The sequence below is a fragment of the Lepidothrix coronata genome, unplaced genomic scaffold, assembly GCF_001604755.1.
Source record: "Lepidothrix coronata isolate B3197 unplaced genomic scaffold, Lepidothrix_coronata-1.0 Scaffold41, whole genome shotgun sequence".
NCBI classification, from domain to species: Eukaryota; Metazoa; Chordata; class Aves; order Passeriformes; family Pipridae; genus Lepidothrix; species Lepidothrix coronata.
Window position 1 is genome coordinate 1,171,915 of NW_016690221.1, and position 18,823 is coordinate 1,190,737.

General features: G+C 50.3%; 1 protein-coding gene across 1 annotated transcript; it reads right to left on the reverse strand.

Annotated features, from left to right (window-relative positions):
* Nucleotides 1-2,779: 2,779 nt before the first annotated feature.
* AMZ1 (archaelysin family metallopeptidase 1) lies at nt 2,780-18,184 on the reverse strand. The gene is made up of 7 exons (XM_017813527.1): nt 18,143-18,184; nt 10,862-11,187; nt 10,064-10,231; nt 9,063-9,191; nt 8,560-8,723; nt 6,931-7,107; nt 2,780-3,496 (listed from the first exon to the last, which is right to left on the reverse strand). The coding sequence occupies exons 2-7, from the start codon at nt 11,163-11,165 to the stop codon at nt 2,927-2,929; spliced, it is 1,512 nt and encodes a 503-aa protein (XP_017669016.1). The 5' UTR covers nt 11,166-11,187; nt 18,143-18,184; the 3' UTR covers nt 2,780-2,926.
* Between the last annotated feature and the right edge of the window lie 639 nt (nt 18,185-18,823).

The following is an 18,823-nucleotide window of genomic DNA, read 5'->3' on the forward strand; positions in this document are numbered from 1 at the left end:
ACACGAGTCCATGTTGTGCCATTGCCTTGGAGATTGTTACATGAAAACCAACAGCAGCTTCAGGCAGGAGGTCCCTGGTTCTGCTGGGGGAACAACACCCAGGTCTCCTGCCTGCTGCCTGCCACGCAGGGAAACTGTTCCTGGACCTTTTGTAGCCAACTCCAGTTCTGGCTGCTGAGCTGCAAGTGACTTCTGGGTGTGCACTTATATATAGAGTACCCTCCTCCTTGCTGATGGTTGATCCACAGCTTGACCTTCTAAAGTGACTCCTAATTATCTCATCTGTATTTCAGTTCCACAGCTTACTCAGCAGCTTATTAACTGCAAGTTATGCTGCCGTTCCCACAGCTTTCCAAGTAGAAGTATCTCCCCAGAAACCTGCTGCTTAAAATGCAGGAAATCTTATTTAGGGGCTTATCTTGAAATTATTTTACTACTTATTCCTCTGTCAGCTGTTTTCTGCCCCCTTACAACTCTGGCATGTGCAGAGAAGAGTAGGAATTGTGCCTTTGAGCTTTACTTCTGGTTATAACCTTTGTTTTCTGTGTAACCTTGGCCAGTCCTTTTATGCCTCTGAGACCCAGGTTGCCTCCAGTCCTTACTCATACTGGTGTAGTGTAGTCCAGGTGCAAAGTACTACTTACAGACCCTGTGCTGTAATTTACAGCAGCACCTCTGGAAACCTTTGCTGGTGTGAAGAGTAGCTGCCTCCACGGGAATGAATGTCTTTGCATGACCAAACCCTGCGGTGTTATTGTAGGAACCCCTCTGCTCCAGCTGCCTGAGGCTTAAAAGGGTTTTCAGTCACTTTTCTGCCTTTCACTGCAAAGCTGCCTCTGGGCTGTGGACCCTGCTGAGCTGCCCAGGTGAAGCTCTGAGTTGCCATGCTCGTTTGCTTCTTACCTGGAGCACTTCTGGACAAGCTGAGCAGGTAAGTGATGATTCTGTCAGTGATGGTGTCAAAAATATTGGTTATTGGTCAGCAACAGCTCTTGAGCAGAAATTCCTGCTCTCACAGCAGCACTAAGGTGGGTCTGTAAGTGAAGTGTCACAGGGAGTTTCCCACCTGTGACTTCTGCCAACAGGTCATTTGTTTCTGTGCCACCCCTGTCATCTTTGTCTTTGGACTTTTATGATAGAAAGCTGCCCCTTTCCCTTAGGCAGGACTATCATCCTGAGTTTATGGCCTCTTTCTGGAAAGTTTCTAAAGTTCAGCCTCATAACTCAGTACAGAACAAGCGAGGCTGAACAGAAAGCAATCTCGTGCTTAAAATAGTAAATCTGTCAAGGCAACAACCGAGCAAGTGCGGGGGCAGCGCATGGATTTGTAATTCAAGCAGGGTTTGTTTGGAAAATTGCTGCTGCTGGGAAGAATGTCTTGGATGAGAAGCCCCATCACCTTTGCGGCTGCCAGGAGAGGGCGGCAGCAGCGGCCCCGCGCCTGCGCCCGTCCAGGCTCAGCCTGGAAAAATGCTTCCAGGAATTGCCGTCATCAGCCCCGAAGCCAAACTCCCTTTCTCTCCCTGCATGAATCATGCGGATGTGAAGTGCTTGTGTTTCCGGAATCCAGCTGAATTTATTACAGGATCATCTCTTCCACTCACCTGCATGCGTAAATCTCAAGCGTTTCTCAGATGCATCCCAGTGATCCTCTTCCCTAAAATTGTACTGCGGGGTTTGTGCGTGGTTGGAGGCCCTTAAAGTGCACAAGGCAAGTGCTCAGGAAAGCCAAAGTCGTCACTCCTTGGAGAGAAACATCCTCTCCTCCTTCCCAGCTGTGCTGGACCTGGTCCTACCTGCTGGTATTTTTAGACTGGAGAAATCTGAAGTGTAGCCGTGAGCTGTGGGAGTGTTATCAGTGCTGGGAGAACTGGGCATGGAGAGGGTCAGCCTTCCCCTGGTGTTCTGCGGTTACAAAGCAAAAAACCCATCGGCCTCTTGAGCTCTGGCTATAAATAGCCCCAGGGAACAGCGTGCCCTGGCAATGGGAAGGCAGGCTCTGCGCTCCCACTGCCAGCACAGCACCCGTTCCTGCTCGGGGGGTGACTTATGGAGCAGAGAAGGCCAAAGGGTAACTTCTCAAGGTAAAAAAAAAGAGGAATGCACATGCAGTTCCCCCTTTTAAGTTAATAGTCAATGAGTGGGTGAATGTTTCCAAAGGTTTCCTCTCCTCTGCCAATCTACGGAGGATGTGAGTAGTTCCAGCTCACGGTCCAAGCCTGGCTTTGTTTGAAGTGAAGCAGCTCTGGAGATCCCCTTGAGAGTCAGCCAAAAGACAGTCTTCACACTGACACTGCTCTTTGTGGCAGCTGATCCCAGTGCCAGGGATCTCTCTGCTTTACTCACTGACTCTGTGCCTGTCCTCCATCTCTCCCCCCTGACTCATAGCAAGAGTCCATCAGCCTTGGTTGTGCTCCTGTGCTCGGCACAACCTCCAGCTCATGGGGCCAGAGCAGAGATGAGCATTTGGAGTGGGGAGAAAGGAGAGGGAGGAATATCATCTGTGCCTGGGACTGAAGTGCTAAGCAGAGGAGAGCTCTGCATGTGGGAGAGCTGCCCGGGTTTAACTTGCATCTGTTTGGTCAGATGGCCCAAGCTTCTAGGTGTGCATGTTCAGTGCTTAGTGTGGACCTGGCTGACCTCTTCCTGGCCAACTTCAGACCAAGTGAAACATAGCAAGAAAATACAAGCTTGGTGTGGGTTTGGGGTCGTGTCAGTTAGACCAGCACAGGAAAAACCCTTAGCGAAGAACTGATCACATCAAAACTGTGGTAGCAATCTCAGAAAACAAAACACCTTTTATTCCTGTGGGGAGTTGCTGTTTCTCTCTGACAGCAACAACTTGGGGTTAGGAAGGTTGTAAGCAGGGCGGTAACGTACCCAGAGCTGTGGGAGCAAAGCTGGCCCGACCCAAGGCAGACCCAGCCTAGTTGTCCTCCCACCGCCAACGATGAGGGGACGACTCCCCTTTGGACAGTTTTCTGGAACTCAGTTTCCTCCGCAAGGAGGAAAATTTATCTCCAAGAACTTTCCGTAGCCCGGTGTTGTCCCTGGCAAAGGGCAGGTCCTTCCTCATAGCAGGCAGCTGTCCTGTAAACATTTCCCACTTAGCCAGGGCATCCACAGCCTTGTCTACCTGAGCCAGTTCCTCCTCGGAGACGTTCCTCTCCAGGGCAGCGATGCACATCTCCAGCCACAGCTCGTAGTCCTTGATGGTGTCTGCGGACTTGGCGGGCCCGGCGAGCTGGGGCTGGCTCTGTGCCTCTGCCAGGGAGCACGGCTGCTCGTCCTGCTCCAGCTCCTGGCCGATGGACAGGCCCTGGCTGCACGTGTCCGGGGTCAGCGGCTCCGACAGGGAGGTCACGGCCTCGGAGTCGTTCTCGCAGCACATCCCGGAGTCGGAGCTGAACGGAAGGATGTCCTCCGAGGCAGACAGGTCTGATGACTCTTTCCGTGGCCACGTGGACAAGACAGTCTGTGTCCAAGCGTAGAGCTTCTGTGGTGAGAGGGAAAAAGATTTCATTGTAGAGAATGAGAGAAGCCAGTTACACCTTTCCCAGTGTTTGCCAGGTAAACCTGTTCATCTTGGGTGGCCCAGCTTCAGCTGCCATGGTCCTCTCTGCCAGAAGATGAGTTCAGACAACTTGTGGTGACCCTACCCTGGCTTTCTCATCTCATTTTCTTGGAGCCAATGTCTGTGGCAGAGCTGCCTCCAGTCAGATGTGGACTTAATCTGCCCTATTACTGAAGATGGTAGGAGAAAACTGCACCAAATCACTCCCTGCTGTGTGGATGTGATCTCCAGGAGAGTCAAACGAGTGCCTCTCCAGAGGAAGCTGTGTCATTATAAAAGCTCCTGAGATAGTGGTAAAGAATCTTGTTTCATCATGTTGTTAATGCCTGTGGTAATGTGCATTTTATTCCTAAGAATAGCTCTTCCCCTCTCGAGCTGAATTGCACAAGTGGGAAGGCCGGGCTCCAGGAAAGAATTAATGAAAGGAAAATGTCTGAGACAATTTCCTTTTAAAATATTAAATGCTACAATGAGGCATAAAACAGATTTCTCCTGGCACATTTATTCCTTATGCTTTAGGGAATGAATTGCAGTACTCCAGTCATCCCTGGATAAAAGGTGATCTCTCTCTGTTGACAGTGTTTGGGGGCGGGGGGGGTCGAGTTGTGTGATTTTTTTATTTTTTTCACACCCCTGTGGCCTATTTCTTCATCTTTACTCTCTGTAGCTCTCAGCTGATACCTTTGCACAGTCCTTGGTTGCTCTAAGGAACAGCAGTGACAGTATTAGCCTGGGATGTCACCCCTGGTGTTCCGGGCTGGGTCCATCCGTGCTCAGCTCAGGGTGAGCTGCAGTGTTGGAGGAGCAGGCAGGAGCTTCCCAGCCCTGCAGAGCTCCCTTCTCCCGCAGTGCCCTGCTGCTCCCTCCCCCTTCCCTCCTCTATTGCTCTCTCTTCAGGCAAGTGACAGAAAGGATAAAGAGCTCAAATTGAGTGGGTGGGAGAAATCGGCCCGGTTCTCATTTCAGTCTGTGCATGAAGCCTCGGGGAAGAATTTCATACGAGAATAAAATGGACTCTTTCAGCTTAGTTAATCCACCCTGCCCCCTCTCTCTGGGACAAGAAAAATTGTAAAGGGACAACTTTTCTCCTGCCTCATCCCACCTCCAATGGCCCTTCCCTCCCTCTGGGTTTATAAAACAAAGGCGGCGCCAGAAGCTGCAATGGGAGCTGGACTGGGGGACAGCAAAGCTACTGGAAAGCTGCAACCAGCCTGTGATTTTATAGTGCCTCTTAAAATTCCCAGGAATAGAGAATCTGGGAAGGAATCATAGCTGCTACTCAGCCCAATTCCCAAGAAGAAAAAAAGCTGTGGAAATGTGGATGTTCAAACACTAGATATGAATTATTCAAGGCAAAAGAAGGGGATGATTGACTCAAGATCACAACCAGAACCACGAAATTCAGTCTCTCATCCTTTGGGTGGTTTATTGATTTGAACTTCGGGGGGGTTTTTAGGGCTGCAGCCTCCTCCTGTGTTCTTCTGTTTAACTAGGAAGGGATAACCTCTGCATGGATTTTTCTTATCTACAGGCAAGAGCATTTGGAGTGGATGCCCACACTAAGGATGTCACTGAGACCTGTTGTCTGTGTGTGTGGCCACTGCAACCTCTTCAAGGTGCCACCTCCCGAACAGCCGGGGATGCTGCAGAGGCAGCAGGTAAAGATGTTGGTTGTGGTAGGGAAACACCAGGAGAACTAATTTGTTTTCAGTTTTCGAGATGACTCATGCTGGAATAAGCAGCTGTGAGGGGAAAAAAAAAGGAGTGTGTTTCTGAGTGCAACTCAGATAAATAAATAAATAGAGGGGCTCATTCTGCTGCATAAGGACTGGTTTCCTGCCCCATGTGCTGCTCTTCCCATAACAGTGTCTCATTCCCAGACTTCAGCAGTGTCTCACCTGCTGCTGGTGAGGCACAGCTAGGGTCTGGCATTTCCTGGAGTTCTTAGGAGTGTCTGGGGCTGTTTTGAGGCAGGTGGGGATCCATGATAGTTTTCCAAAAGGAAATGTGACTTCAGACTTGCACTTAACGTTCTTGGCAAGTTAACTTTGCTGGCTGATATTGTCTCCAAATGCTTTCTGCTCTCTTCTGTCGGGTTCCTTAACTATTTAATTCATCTCTGGCATTTATGTTTCCTCTCGACATTATGGCAAAGCCTCTTACAGAGATTATCACAACTCTCTTATTGTACTTGTACTATATCTAGCTAAGCTTTGCCTTGTCAAGGAAGCAGATTTGACACTTGGCAAGTGTATCCTTCCTTCAGGTTTGTGTTCCCTGTTTCTGGAGGATGCTGAGCCAATTACAGTATTTGCTGGAGGTGTAAAGGCAAAAATGTTTCTAGAAAAGCAGGTAGCAGTTCTCTTCTAGAAAGCACTGGCTGGATGCCAGTTAAATAAAGCAGAATTTATTCCTCTGTTAGTCTGGGCAATTTAGACTCCTCTTGGACAGATGCAGGGACCAAACACCCAGAGAGTCAGCACCACAGAAAAGTAGCAAAACCACACCAGTGTGTATTTTCCCACATCCTTTGCCGTGTTTCTGTGTGTCTGATTGCAAGCTGAATGAAACTACAGGCATCCCCTTTCTCATTCTGCTCCTATCTTGCTACAAATACAACCCACAGACTTTAAAATAGGCAGCCGTGGAAAATCCTGTCTCTGAACATGATGTGTGTCAGACAGGAATTACAGCCAGGGAGGAGATGGGTGCTGAGTGAGAATGGTGACATTATTTCTATTACACCAGCCATTTGGCTACTGAATCCTGCTTTTTAAATCCTGCTTTTTACAGAGCAGAGGTGGAAAACCCTTTGCAAGAGCTAAGGGTGTCTTAGCACTACTCCTGATTTGTCTAAATGTGGTGTTAGCAGTTGTATGGGTGGGAGAGAAGGGACAAAAGGTGAGTCTGTGACCCTCCACTTATTAGGGGGTAATCATTTGGGATCCTTTCTCATGTCTTTAAACAGAGGAACTGCAAGACAGTACACATTCAATATTTCCTCCCTGTTCCCAGCAGCCCCAGAGAGGCAGAAATCCAGGGTGGCACAGGAAAGGGTGTTGCTGTGGGAATCGGAATCTGCCTGCCCTCCCCACCTCACTTCTGGGAGTAAGAAAACATGGTTGGACTGTGGCAGTGTCCCGTGGGAAGACCCAAAAGCCCCGGAGCTAGTGCAAAGTGCTTCCTTGTGACCAACCCCTCCGTGTTCAGGTGTGAGCTGCTCCCTTAGCACCTCACCCTGGGAGCACCTGCCTTCCCCCCGCTGCTGCAGCACCTGTACCCCGTGCTTTGGTTTGGGGGGAGCTGCCCTGCTCCCCGCTCTGCCCCTCGCTCCAGGGGGGGCTGGGGGGTCTCACCCTGTAGCGCTCGATGAGTTTGAAGCCCACGACGTGCTGGAGCTTCCGCAGGCAGATGGGACACGGCTCCAGGGGCCGCAGCAGGGCCTCGTCCAGGCTCAGCGCTCCCTGCATGATGCACTGCAGCCAGCGGCACGTCCCCAGCCCCATCAGGTGGCAGATCTCGTGACAGGTCACCTTTCGGGAAAGCAAAAATCACAGCAGTGCGTTGTCATTCCTGCTTCCACTGCCCCCTCTTCTTCCTCCTCTGCTGTTCCACTTTCCCCACGCCCTGACGGTCTAAACCAGCTTGTTGCTCAGCTCTGGCAATCCTCCAGCACAGGCTTTTCTGAGGTGAATGGAGAACCTGGCTCCCTTCTCCCAGCTCCCCCAGCATCCATGTTTGTGTTGTGGAGAAGGAAGGGTGGGTGTGGGAGAAGCAGCTGTGGGAAGCCCCTGTGGGCAGCGTGTTTGGAGCTGTGGGGCAGTGCTGCTGTCGCTCTCCACCAAGGACACTGTGGTTCTTGGAGGCTTTTTGTTGTTTTGGGGTTTTTAAGGAGGAAAACTAGTCCCACTGGGGTCTGAAAAGAGCAGCACAGTCCGTGTGAGAAATCTGAGAAGCGCTATTGGCAATAACAGATCTGGGCCCTTCCAAAACAGACGCTATTAACATTTGTGCCAAAGTAAAAAAAACTAAGCTGGAGTCAGCTGGCCAAGCATTACTGCCTTGGGAATTGGCAACCGTGGAAAGGCTGAGGATGGAGGATTCCCTTCTTCCTCCCTTTGCCACCTAATCTCACTGGAAATTACTACAGGAAAAGACCTCAGACTTGAAAATCCTGAGCAAATGCCAGGGGAGCAAAGAGAAATGGCATCGAAGGTGCTGGTGTGGCTGCTCTATGTGGGGCAGCTTGGGGGGGAACACCAGAGACAGAGCTGGCCCAGGGGAGATGCTGGGATGAGGAAGGACAGCACTCCTGAAGAGGATGTGATGGAGATGAAGGGGGTTTAAGGGCATCTGCATATATTTATATGTGCAAACCTGCCTCAGGTATCTTTCTCATCCATCCATGTAACAGGTCTGGCACATGGACCTCTCCCCTTATGGATACCAATGTCTGAGGAAGAAGTTACCCCTTCCCAGCCATCCATTAGTTACACACAACTCCACCAGATATTCTGATTAACTCCAAGTTCCGAATCAGCTCACAGATCCTACTGGCCCTGCACTGCCTGGCAAGCAAAGTACTCAGGATTACCCAAGCATGAGCCTGGGAACTGGGCAGGGGTTTATCTCGGTGCTGCTCCATGACATAACCTGGTGTAGTGGAAGGTGTCCTTGCCCATGGCAGGGGGTTGGAACTTGGTGGTCTTTAATGTCCCTTCTAACCCAAACCATTCTGTGATTCTGTGATAAGGCAAGTCCTGTAGCCTCACTGTAACTGATGGTATTGTTGTCTACACAGTGCAGTAAAATGCAAGCTTTTTATATCTGAATTAAGTGTGTGGCCTTAGCTGTGATTGCCTGTGCCTTCTGAGAGCAGAGTCTCATTCCTGCTTCGCTGGGCTGAGAGACAGATTATGCCCAGGCCTGAAATATTTAACCCTAGACAGGAAGAAACGTGGGGTGCAGGAGCTGGCTGGTCCTACCTTACAGCACTGGACCATCTCCTGGGCACTGAACTGCAGCGTCCTGTCTCTGCTCTCCTTGAGGACTTCACACAACTCTTCCTTCTGTGTGGGTGGGTTCAAGCTGCTACAACCAGCCTGGGGAAAATCCCCAGAAAACCTGGCAAAGCTGCAGACTCCCACTTCTGTGAAGAGAGGTGAGTAGAAGTTAGGCATCTGCTCTCTTACGGCTGTCTCACCTTAGGCAGCATGAAAATACAGCTGTTGTAGCACAGCCCAGTTGAGCACACAGGGTGTGATGAGACCCCCTTCCCAAAAGGTTTGTAGCACCTTGGTTACCTTTGTCTGGATCAGGAGCCCCAAATCCCTTAGTTTTAAATTGGGAAAACCTAGTTCCTCTTATCAGGGATTGAATAACATGTTAAGGATGAGATTTGGCTATTCTAGCCTCCCAGGGAAGGTTTTTGGTACAGTGCTGCCTTATTCATATGCAGTGCAAGACCATCATGGCATACCAATCCCACCTTGTCCTGGCAGAAATTTGCTGAATGTGAAGCTCCAGGTCTCACATGGATAAAGATCCAACAGAGTAAGTCCAAGGACACACAGGGCATCCATTGGCTTGTTGTTCTTCAGGAAATTCAGGATCCCATCTGGAAAAATACCAGAGAGACATTCATTAAAATGAAGCATCCCTGGAAGGCACCTAAGAGCCAGAAGTTCTGCTGCTTGTGGGGAGGAGGATGTAATCCAAGCCACAGGCAGACAGAGCTGTTCCATTCATTATCTCAGATGGAGAACCACAGCTGTGGAGCCCATCCCTTGAAATCAGAGCAGACCTGACTTTGGAAGTGGTGCTGAGCACAGAGTTAAAACAAAGCAGAGCTAAGGGCAGGGATGTAGGTGAATTCGGTACTAACCCATGGAAATAAGCACCTGGGAGCAGAATTTCCCATTTCAGAAGGGAGCTGGAACAGCCACATGGCTGCAGTGCTGGGCTGGGCTGAGCATGTGCTGCCCGTGGTACCTGCAAACAGCTCGTTCCAGGGGGATGTTTGTGCAGCAGGAGTTTGGCAGGTGGAAAACCTGTTTCCCCAGGGAGCTGTGACACTTGAACCCAAGTTTCCTAACATGAAAGGCCAGTGAGTTCCCCACCTACACCACCCAGGCCAATCATTTACTTTGGCTTGAGGCAAGAGATGGGAGAACTCAGACTGCACCAAACCAACAGTGCCTTCCCTTGGAGCTGATCCGATCGCTCTGCAGAGCTGGACCTAAACGTAATAGCACCGAAAAATACAAACAGCAGAGGAAAATATGATGAAAGTCACTTTGTTTTTCATTCCTATTTCCAGCCTCAAAGCTCTGGGCTTTCCACGGGAACAGGATTTCTCCCTTTTCACTCCCTTCCTCATCCCCTCCCTGCTCTGGCAATGAAGGGCTGTTTCAGGCATTTCCTAAGGGAGGGCTCGTGCCCATGTGCCAAGCTGGTGCCTTTATGGGCTCCCTGGTGCCAGGTCCTCACCTGCGTGGAGCTGCACCCTGTCGGAGTCCCGGCTGTGGCGGAAGCAGCAGTGAATGGAAGAGACGGGGATGGAGGGAAGGCACTTCACACGGAGACCCAGGAAGAAAGACTCGACACAGCTCTGGAGGGAATCCAGCAGCGAGAGCCCAGCAGGCCCTTCGATTAAGTCTGAGAAGAGAAGCTCTGTTATCAGCCCCTGAAAGGCAGGGTGAACCTCAGGGTCTGAAGGGATTCTGTGGGACTGGCCACAGCCACTGGGGAGGAGGCAGGCTGGGTCATTCTGGAGTTAATTGCTCATTCTGGGATGTGGCAGACACCTCTAGATAGTTATGGATATAGAGGAGAAGAGGGAGCTCTTCCTGAGAGGTGACTTGAGGCATTAGTACACTCTCATTAGCAGAGCAGATATATAGGAAGATTGTCTCTTGTTTAAGATATGCAGAAAGATAAATGTGGAAATGGGTCGCTGTGTTTAATGAACCATCAGGGATGGACCTCCGGAAATGCTGTATTTTCCAGCATTGTTTCATAGTTAGATATGTATATGTGTATATATATATGCATAAATTCATAGCAAGTCTCACCCAGGGGCACATATACCATTTATATGGCAGGTCTACCCATGGTTGTCATCACGGCTTGTGACCCTGGACTGGGGGCATGTCAGAGCCTTTGCTACCACACTTATCTTCACTGGGGTGATTGCATTTTGCAGGTTAGTCCTTAGAAGAGGGTATTAGCAGCACTCAGCACCACCCACCTCCCTCCTTGGTGGCTCAGTGCAGATGCCCACGTTACCTATAGGCTGCAGGTAGATGTGCTTTCGGTAGAAGTTCTGCTTCCTCCTCAGCATGGCGTGGTAGAACGTCTCGAAGTCCTCGGGGGCATCAGGGTGGCTGAGGATCCAGTCGAAGGCCGTGCGGATGAGCAGCGTGCAGAACAGCGTCCTCTGGGGGTTGTAGGCCTCGGAGAGGAACAGCTTCTCCGCCCTGGAGAAGGCCTTGGCATAGAGCTCCTGCAGGGCGGGGTTGGTGGAGATCAGCGCGTCCTTCAGCGCGCGGGGCCCGAAGCTGAACTCCTGGGCGTGTTTGCACTGCAGCATCGCGGAGGGACCGTGGCACTGCCTGAGGGAGGGGACATTGCCATCAGCCGTGGCCTCCTGAGGGACCTGCACACCTCCTCTGCTCTCGCAGCAGTTCCCCCAGCACTCCAGCTGCAAGGGAGCTTATCAGCACTGTGCTGGCCTGGAGCCCCGCGCCTTGAGCAGCTCTCACAGGGTTCTCTACGTATGTGTGCAGACACCAGCCCATGGACCGTGTGCCAGTAGATGGTGCTCAAGAATGCACAGCCCCAAGTTGCTGCCAGATAGCTGGAGTAAATCAGATGGTTTGATCGGTGTTTGGGGTTGGTTGATGGGGATTTGGGGGTTTTTTTGGTGCTCTATCCTGGAGGCCCAACAGGATGGGAAATACCTCTGGGTGTTGTGCAACCAGTTGCACTGGACCTCACAGGATGTGGGAAGGTGGTGCTCCTTTTTGCTTGGGCTAAACCACATCCCTTGGAATAGGTCCACGTCAGGAATTAAGAGGTCACTTGTCCATCAGAAGCCTGCACTTCTGACTTACCTGACACCAGTGAAAGCACCTGTTCACTGCTGATGATTTCCTCTAACAGCTTTTAATCTTAGATATTAACCTCGGGCACCTTCTGGCTCACAGTGCTGTTGTGAGGCTGCAGGATTTGGGAAGCTTTGCCCAGCCTGACCCGCAGGTGGGACTTGGTGTGTGAGATTCCTGTGTGCTGGTGCTGCCTCTCTAGCAAGACACATACGGGCCCACTGCCATCATGTCACTTCATGAATAGCTTCATGTCACACCGTGTTAGCATCAGCAGGGCTGGGGATGATGTAAAGCAGCAAATAAAGAGCAAATGAAAGCCTGCAGCACAAAGAAATTAATTCAGAGCATCCCAGAAATATCCTCTCCAGGGTCCTTTCTAAGGCTGGTGTTCTCCAAAGCTGCGAGTCAAGCACCTATTTTCCACTGCATTTTATGCACTTATGGAAATTCCAGTTGGCAGCTTGGGGAAAGGGAAGAAAAAGAGGCAACACTACCTCTTTGACTAACCTATGTCTGGATTTTTCCAAAGGCAGTAATTTTTTGGTAAGGTGGTCATTCCAAGCAGAACTGGAGTATTTTGGAGCAGTACTTCAAGCAACGTTGCCTACCACAGGTAAGTGCTCCACCTGTACTCAACAGAATGAAAAACACACAGGTGTATGTGCACAAAAGCACAAGGTTTCTAGGAATAAGTGTTATCTTCTTCTAGGCAAGTTAATAGTAACTTAAAAGGAGCCAGACAAGCTTTCTGGTTGGATACCAAATGCATCAACTGCTGACCATCACTGCTAAAACACCAGTATTCAATCTCTGAAAAAAAAAGGGATTAAATATTTCAAGGAGGAACTGGTTAAGTCTATGATTTAAGTAGGTCTACAGCTTAGCTCTGCCAGTAAGTGGCATTCAGTGGCCCTTGAGGACAGCAGTATAATTAAGAAAATTCAACATTAAAAAAAAATAGTACCGACATGAGCCAGTCTTTCCTCAGTTATGCAGAGGTAGTTTGCACTGTAAGAGGAAGGTGGCAACCCATTAAAATTAACACTGAATTCCTTCAGATCTAACCCTTGGGAAGAGAAGTGTATGTATTAGCAGTCCTTAAAAGGACTCGTTTTGTGTGATCTTTTTGTCTCTAAGGGTGTGTAGCCCAGAGAGGGAACAGGAAAGCAGTTTTCTTTCATTTTTGCAAGCTTTGTATTTCACTCACATTAAAGGCTGACAGCAGATGGCACAGGGGGATCTGAAGTGGTACAAGGGCCCTAATCCAGGGAAAGTTTAGAAATCAAACCTGAGATGCTTTCTCAGATGCCTCTTTTTGCTTCCCAGAAAAATGTACAAATTGCTCCTGCTGGTTTTTACAGGCAGCAGCAAGAGTTTGTGTGAGGTTGTTCTGTGTTTTGTCACCCAAATCTCTGCTCTTCTGACTTGCTTCCAGATTTGGGAGACAGAAGTGAGAGTCTGACCCCACCAGGTCATCAGGAGTTTTGCCTTGGGCAAGGTGAAGATTTTCCTAAGGGACAAGATTTCACTTGTTCTGCACAAACTTTAAATACAAGCATCATTTTCATGGTCATATGCAGAACTTTCACTGGGAAACTGTTAGCAATATTCAGCTCCCTGAGGATGTGATCCTGTGAGCTACTGCCTGCCTGGTGCTCCCAGGGAAATGAGGGAAAGACTTTGCACTTGGTTCAGGTTGAGAGTGGTCTGGTCAAAGGGGGTTTCTGGAGCCTCTTTCATGGGTGTTTTGGGCGACAACTGGAGTGTGGGTCTGGGGAGGAGGAGCTGGTTAGAAAATGAATGGGTTTTTCTCTGCTGAAAGGGAAGCAGCGAGGAGTGGATGTATGTGACAGCAAACACAATGAGTGCACAGTCTTGTAGCATGTGTTCCCCCCAGGCTCTCTCGTGGAATACAGAGTGAGCCCAAAGCTATGGGATATACATTGTTTCCCAGGACTCCCTAAAAGGGGATATTCACCCAGCTCCAGACATTCCCAGCTATGCCCATGGGTGTTTTGTGACGTTCACCATGCCCAAGGATGCCCATGGTGACAGTTTAGTGACTCGAAAGCTCAAGCACAGGAATTCACTTGCAGGAATTCAGTCTGGAGTGACATGTGCCTCCTTCTCCTGGAGTGTCTGGGTTTGCTTCTCAAAGAATAGCAGCAACCCACTACACTCTCCAGATCCAACACAATTACTTCTCTTTAGCAAGCTTTTCTAAAATACTTCACTGGAGAAAATGAATGCTTCAGAAAATGTTTATGGGCAACTTCAGCAGTTGAAAAAAGAAGCCATTTTACAACATTAACTGTAGTAGATGTTATTTGTGCTTGATCTAATATATGGATATGGTGTTTCATTAACTGAATAGTTCAATAGGGCTTTGTAATTTTTAGCTCTTGTGTCGAGAATGCCTGGTTTAACTCCCTGCTGCAGTGCTTCAGGAGGGAATGGCACTTTAGCTTGGATATTTCCCCCTTTCTCCTCAGTTTTTTAGATGCCAAGGTGGGGCTCAAGAAATGGAAGCACCAGTGCATCCTTCTGCCCTTCGGGTATTTAGGAAGGACACATCATGCCTTTAAAGTAAAAAGCAGTTAATTTGGCTTCTTGTTCAATTACAAACTGTAGGACCTGACTAACGAGTCCTGGGAAGGAGAAAGTAACTCTTTTTATTTAAAAGGCCAATAACTTGGAGTTGCACTTGAGAAAATGCTTTAAACAAGATAGGCACCCACAGGCTCCCAACAGGGCAGAGAAGGAGCCAGCCTGAGCTGGGAATCCTTATCCAGTTTGTGGAGACTCTTTTTTTTTTTTTCTGTTTCAGGTTGTTCATCATCACATCCATGCAGTGCAGTGGAACCACACACAGCTCGAAGGTTTGGGTACTTAGCTGTTTGTCTGCTGGGAACAGCCTTTTCCCGTGATTATGTTGTAGGATCCCAGTTGTGGCCTTTCTGCTTGTGGGGTGGGATATGAGGCAGGAGCTCCAAGGACAACATACTCTGTGTGTCTGGCTTTCAGTACCATACAAGAGGTTTCAGCTCAGATTTGGCATATTGCACAGATCTGTTTACTATGGAATTTGACACATATTTTTTTCCACAGTGAGTGTTATCACACAAAATGCCCCAAAATCCAGGCTCAGCACATGACAGCTGAGCAGTCAGTACACTCCCTTTCCCACAGTAACCTGTTAATGTGCTTCATGTGCAATTCAGGTTACTCATAAATTATTCTCTTTGCAAATCAGACACATATAAATTATTCTCTGTAATTGAAAATTAGCTATGAATTATTCTTTTTGTAATTCCCAGATATGTCATTTATTCTCTAATATATTGACATTGCTTTCTTGGATAGATATGCCTGGGGCTGACAGTAACAGGGAAATTCTCAAAGGCCGAGGCAATACATACAGTGCAAGTATTTGGGATATTCTGACAAGACAGAAAGGGTCTTGTGTGCAGAAATTCTGTGTTGTACAGGTCCAGAAAGGGCACTCAGTGCATAATGGATTTATTTGGTATTGTATGGAATTTGGCCCTAACATTGTAGAGATGGTATTTGTATATTTTTTTTCTGTTGGTTTGTTTTGTTTGTTGTTAAGCTGGTCATTCTAAAATTGTTTATTTTACAAGTCAGCCTGTAAGTAATTTCTATGTCTGACTCTCCCAGGCTGCAGATGCACAGAAGGAGATTCCCTCAGTTCCTTCTCGGCTCTTTTGAAGTATCTGGAGGCAGACTGACTTAACTGCGCTCTTTGGGTGTCAGAGGGATGTTAGTGGAGTCTCTTAAAACTGATTAATTGCCTTCATTAGGAGCTGTACTGTAAACAAGCAGTGATAGTGCAGAAAATTCATCGCCAGTCAACAGAAATGAAAAGCCCAGAGCAAACATAACAAGCGATAACTAATTATCAACACATGCCCTAGTTGCTTAATAGCTCTTTCCCTGAGATTTGCAGTTGGTGTCTGTAAGTGCTGCTCGAGGACCAGCCCCTCCTTGCCTGTGCTTCCCAGTATCACACTGATGACAGCCTGAAAGCAATTTTCTCAATGTATTTGTTAACACATACAGAAAGAGATTTTTCTTGACTGAGAAGCTCTGGTCCAAGTAAAATTCTGACTGGTCCAGCTCCTTCCTCGAGATGCTCAACACAGCCCCTTGCACCGAGCCAGGCTTTGCCTGCCGAGCTCGCTCAGCTGCTGGGGTCAGACCAAATCTGTTTGGCCGTGTTCAGACCTGAAATGGAGGCAATTTCGAGATGCTCAGCACTTCTCAGAATCAATCCCCTCTGCTCACGGAGAAAATACACTCTGGACCTGATCAACCCTGTACTTGTATCCACATAGAACTGTAGCATCCTCTGTTCACTTTGCATTAAACAGCCACAAAACACCGAGTCAGATCTGTGTGTGTTCCAGACCATAAAGTCAGATAAAGCCTTCTGGCCTCACCTACTGCCAGATCCCAATAATATTTACTTGTAATATCTCTAGAATATGTTTGTGACTTGGAAACAGATGGTATGTGTGGTCTCTCTCAGAAAAAGTCATTCCTGGTGCTGTGGAAACCTTCAAACGTATTCATTAGGAAGAGAATCTACCTGTCCTACTGGAACTGTGATCGACATGTTATTGCCACAAGGCTCAGTCCTGAAAGTTTGTCCTCCCATGAATCTGCCTTATAAATTAACTTGGACAAGTCAGATGGACAACTCCCCAATATGCAAAAAAGGTGTGTGAGATGAAAGACCAGATTTGTAAAGCTCATTAAATACCTAAGATGGAGACAGATGCTTCCATCCATCCTTATTTAAATATTCTTATTTAAGTGTTCTTGAGTACTTAAGAATACATACACATCCACTTTGCCCTTGATTTTGTTTTATGTGAGAGCCTGCTCTCTCAATACTCTGTTCTTCATTTTAATATGTATTGAGGACATACGTTATCCTTAGTTCCAGTCTTCTTTTCTAAGGATTTTATTTATTCTATGCTCGTATATAGTGCTACTCTTTTTTTCAGTCCCTGCCATTTGAGGCTCTCTAAGTGTCATACAAGCATTCATGAACTTCTCTGTGCTACCCTCAAGAAAGCAAGCTGGCAGTATATGGCTTTCCCCCTCACCACCCATTTATTCATCATTTTCAGTGCCTTCTCTGTTCATTTTAGTCTGGTTAAACTGCCTGTGATGCTTTCTCCCATGCACGTATGATGAAGGGCTGGCTGCATTCTCCTTCCCTTGCTCTGACACGGAACAAACCCCCTCAGTCCATGGCTGTTTGCTGTGCACTTGCCAAAAGCACCGAGCAGCATCTATCAGAGCTGTACAACAAACGCAGCACTGCAGAGATACCCGAGCTCTAATCACTCACAGCTCCAGGCACTTTGCTCTTCATCATATTTGTCTAGACAGACTAAATGGTCTCTGTGAGACAACCCCAGTGCTAGCCGGGAGAGAGGCTGCATTTTCCAGGTACGGCTAAGGGGAGGTGGTTCCTGGAGCACAGGCGTTATAAAAGTGGTTCATCACACGGTACAAAAGCGCTGGAAGGCTGTGCCTCCTCCCAGCATCGAGTGCTTTTTAAGTGGTGCCGCCAGGTAGGGGGTGTTTGTGGGCGTTTCACAGCCAAGGAGAAGGAGGGGGCTCCAGGGTGTTACTGCGACCAGCGCGGCTGTGGGTGACAATGACAGACCCCAATCCTGAGCCTTCATAGGGGCTGTGCCCTGACCACCAGCCAGCTCTGCCAGCCAGAGGTTTGCTGGGCACGAGGCATGTTCTGGAAGCGCTGCAAAAGCAGGTGCTGCTCCTGGGACACCTGAGCCCCCGTGATATGGAAAAGGGGCTGTTGATGCTGATCCCCGGTGCAGGAATCACACGGATGGGTGTGCGGGGAAGGAATAAGTCCCTCAGCACCTTGGGACGATGCATCGAGCACAATCCCCAGCACGGCGGGACAGGATGCCCCGAGCTCAGCCCTGGCACCCCAAACCCCCAGGAGAGTGCACCAAGGGCAGCCCCGGCAACCCAGGAGAGGGTGAGAGGAGAGTGCCCAGGCAGGACCCCTGGAGCCTGTGGGGGTGATGCCCGGAGGGCAGCCCCGAGCTCCCGGCGGGAGATGCGCCGAGCGCGGCCACCAGCCCCCGGCGGGAGATGCCCTGAGCGTGACCCGCCGCCACCGAGGGAGGATGCCCCGAGCACGGCCACCATCGCCCTTAGAGTCATGCCCGTCACGGGCGGAGCGATGCCCATCACCCCGGGAGATGCCCCGAGCCGGACCACCCTCACCCCGGGAGCGATGCCCATCACACGGGGGATGCCCCAGCCCGCACTCCCCCCTCCAGGGGTGTCCCACCGCATCCAGGAGCCGCCCGGACTCCCGTGCCCTCCCCTCCATAGAGGCGACCCCGCGACCACCCCCCCGATCTGCCCGAGGGGCCAGGACAGGACTCACCGCCCGCCGGGCCGGGGCTGCGGAGGCCGGGAGGTGCGGCAGGGCCGGGGCACCCGGCGCGGGGCTGGCGAGGCGGAGCGGAGCCCGGCGGCGGCAGGAGGAGCGGCAGGAGGAGACGGAGGAGGAGGAGGAGGAGGAGGAGGAGGAAGAAAAGGGGGAGCAAAGGGGGGTTCGGCGCCGGGAGCCGGCGGGATTCGCCGAGCGGCCGCTCAGAGCCGCCTCCCGCGGGTGCGCGGGGCAACCACCGGGGGGCGGCGGAGGGAGGGGGGGCGGCCGGGCCGGGCACGGAGCGGGGGGACACCGGGAAAGGAGGGACACCGGGAAAGGAGGGACACGGGGTGCGGGAGGCAGGACCCTTGGGGCGAGGGGCGGGACGGGTCCCGGGAGCGGCGGGTCCCGCCCGGCTGCTGGAGCCTGGGAGAGGAGCGGGAGCGCAGTCAGCCCTCGTTTGGGGAAGCGCACTCCCGCAAGAGCCCGGGGCTGAGCAGCGCGGCGGTGCCGGGGGGTGGAAACCCTTTAATCTCTGCTCTAATGAGAGCTGGGCGAGGAGCGGGTGTCTGGAGACCGGTTTTGCCGGCGGCTGGTGCCATCCCCGCCCTGGGAGCCGTGTTTGCATTCGCCTTGATGCCTCGTTCAGAGCATCGCTCCCACATGACCTGGATGCATTTCTGCGTCCCACGA

Coding starts and splice junctions, on each gene's coding strand:
- AMZ1 (XM_017813527.1), bottom strand. CDS start 11,165: ATGCTGCAGTGCAAACACGCCCAGGAGTTCAGCTTCGGGCCCCGCGCG. Junction 10,232..10,861: donor CATCTACCTGCAGCCTATAG/GTAACGTGGGCA, acceptor TTCTCTTCTCAG/ACTTAATCGAAGGGCCTGCT. Junction 9,192..10,063: donor CAGGGTGCAGCTCCACGCAG/GTGAGGACCTGG, acceptor GTATTTTTCCAG/ATGGGATCCTGAATTTCCTG.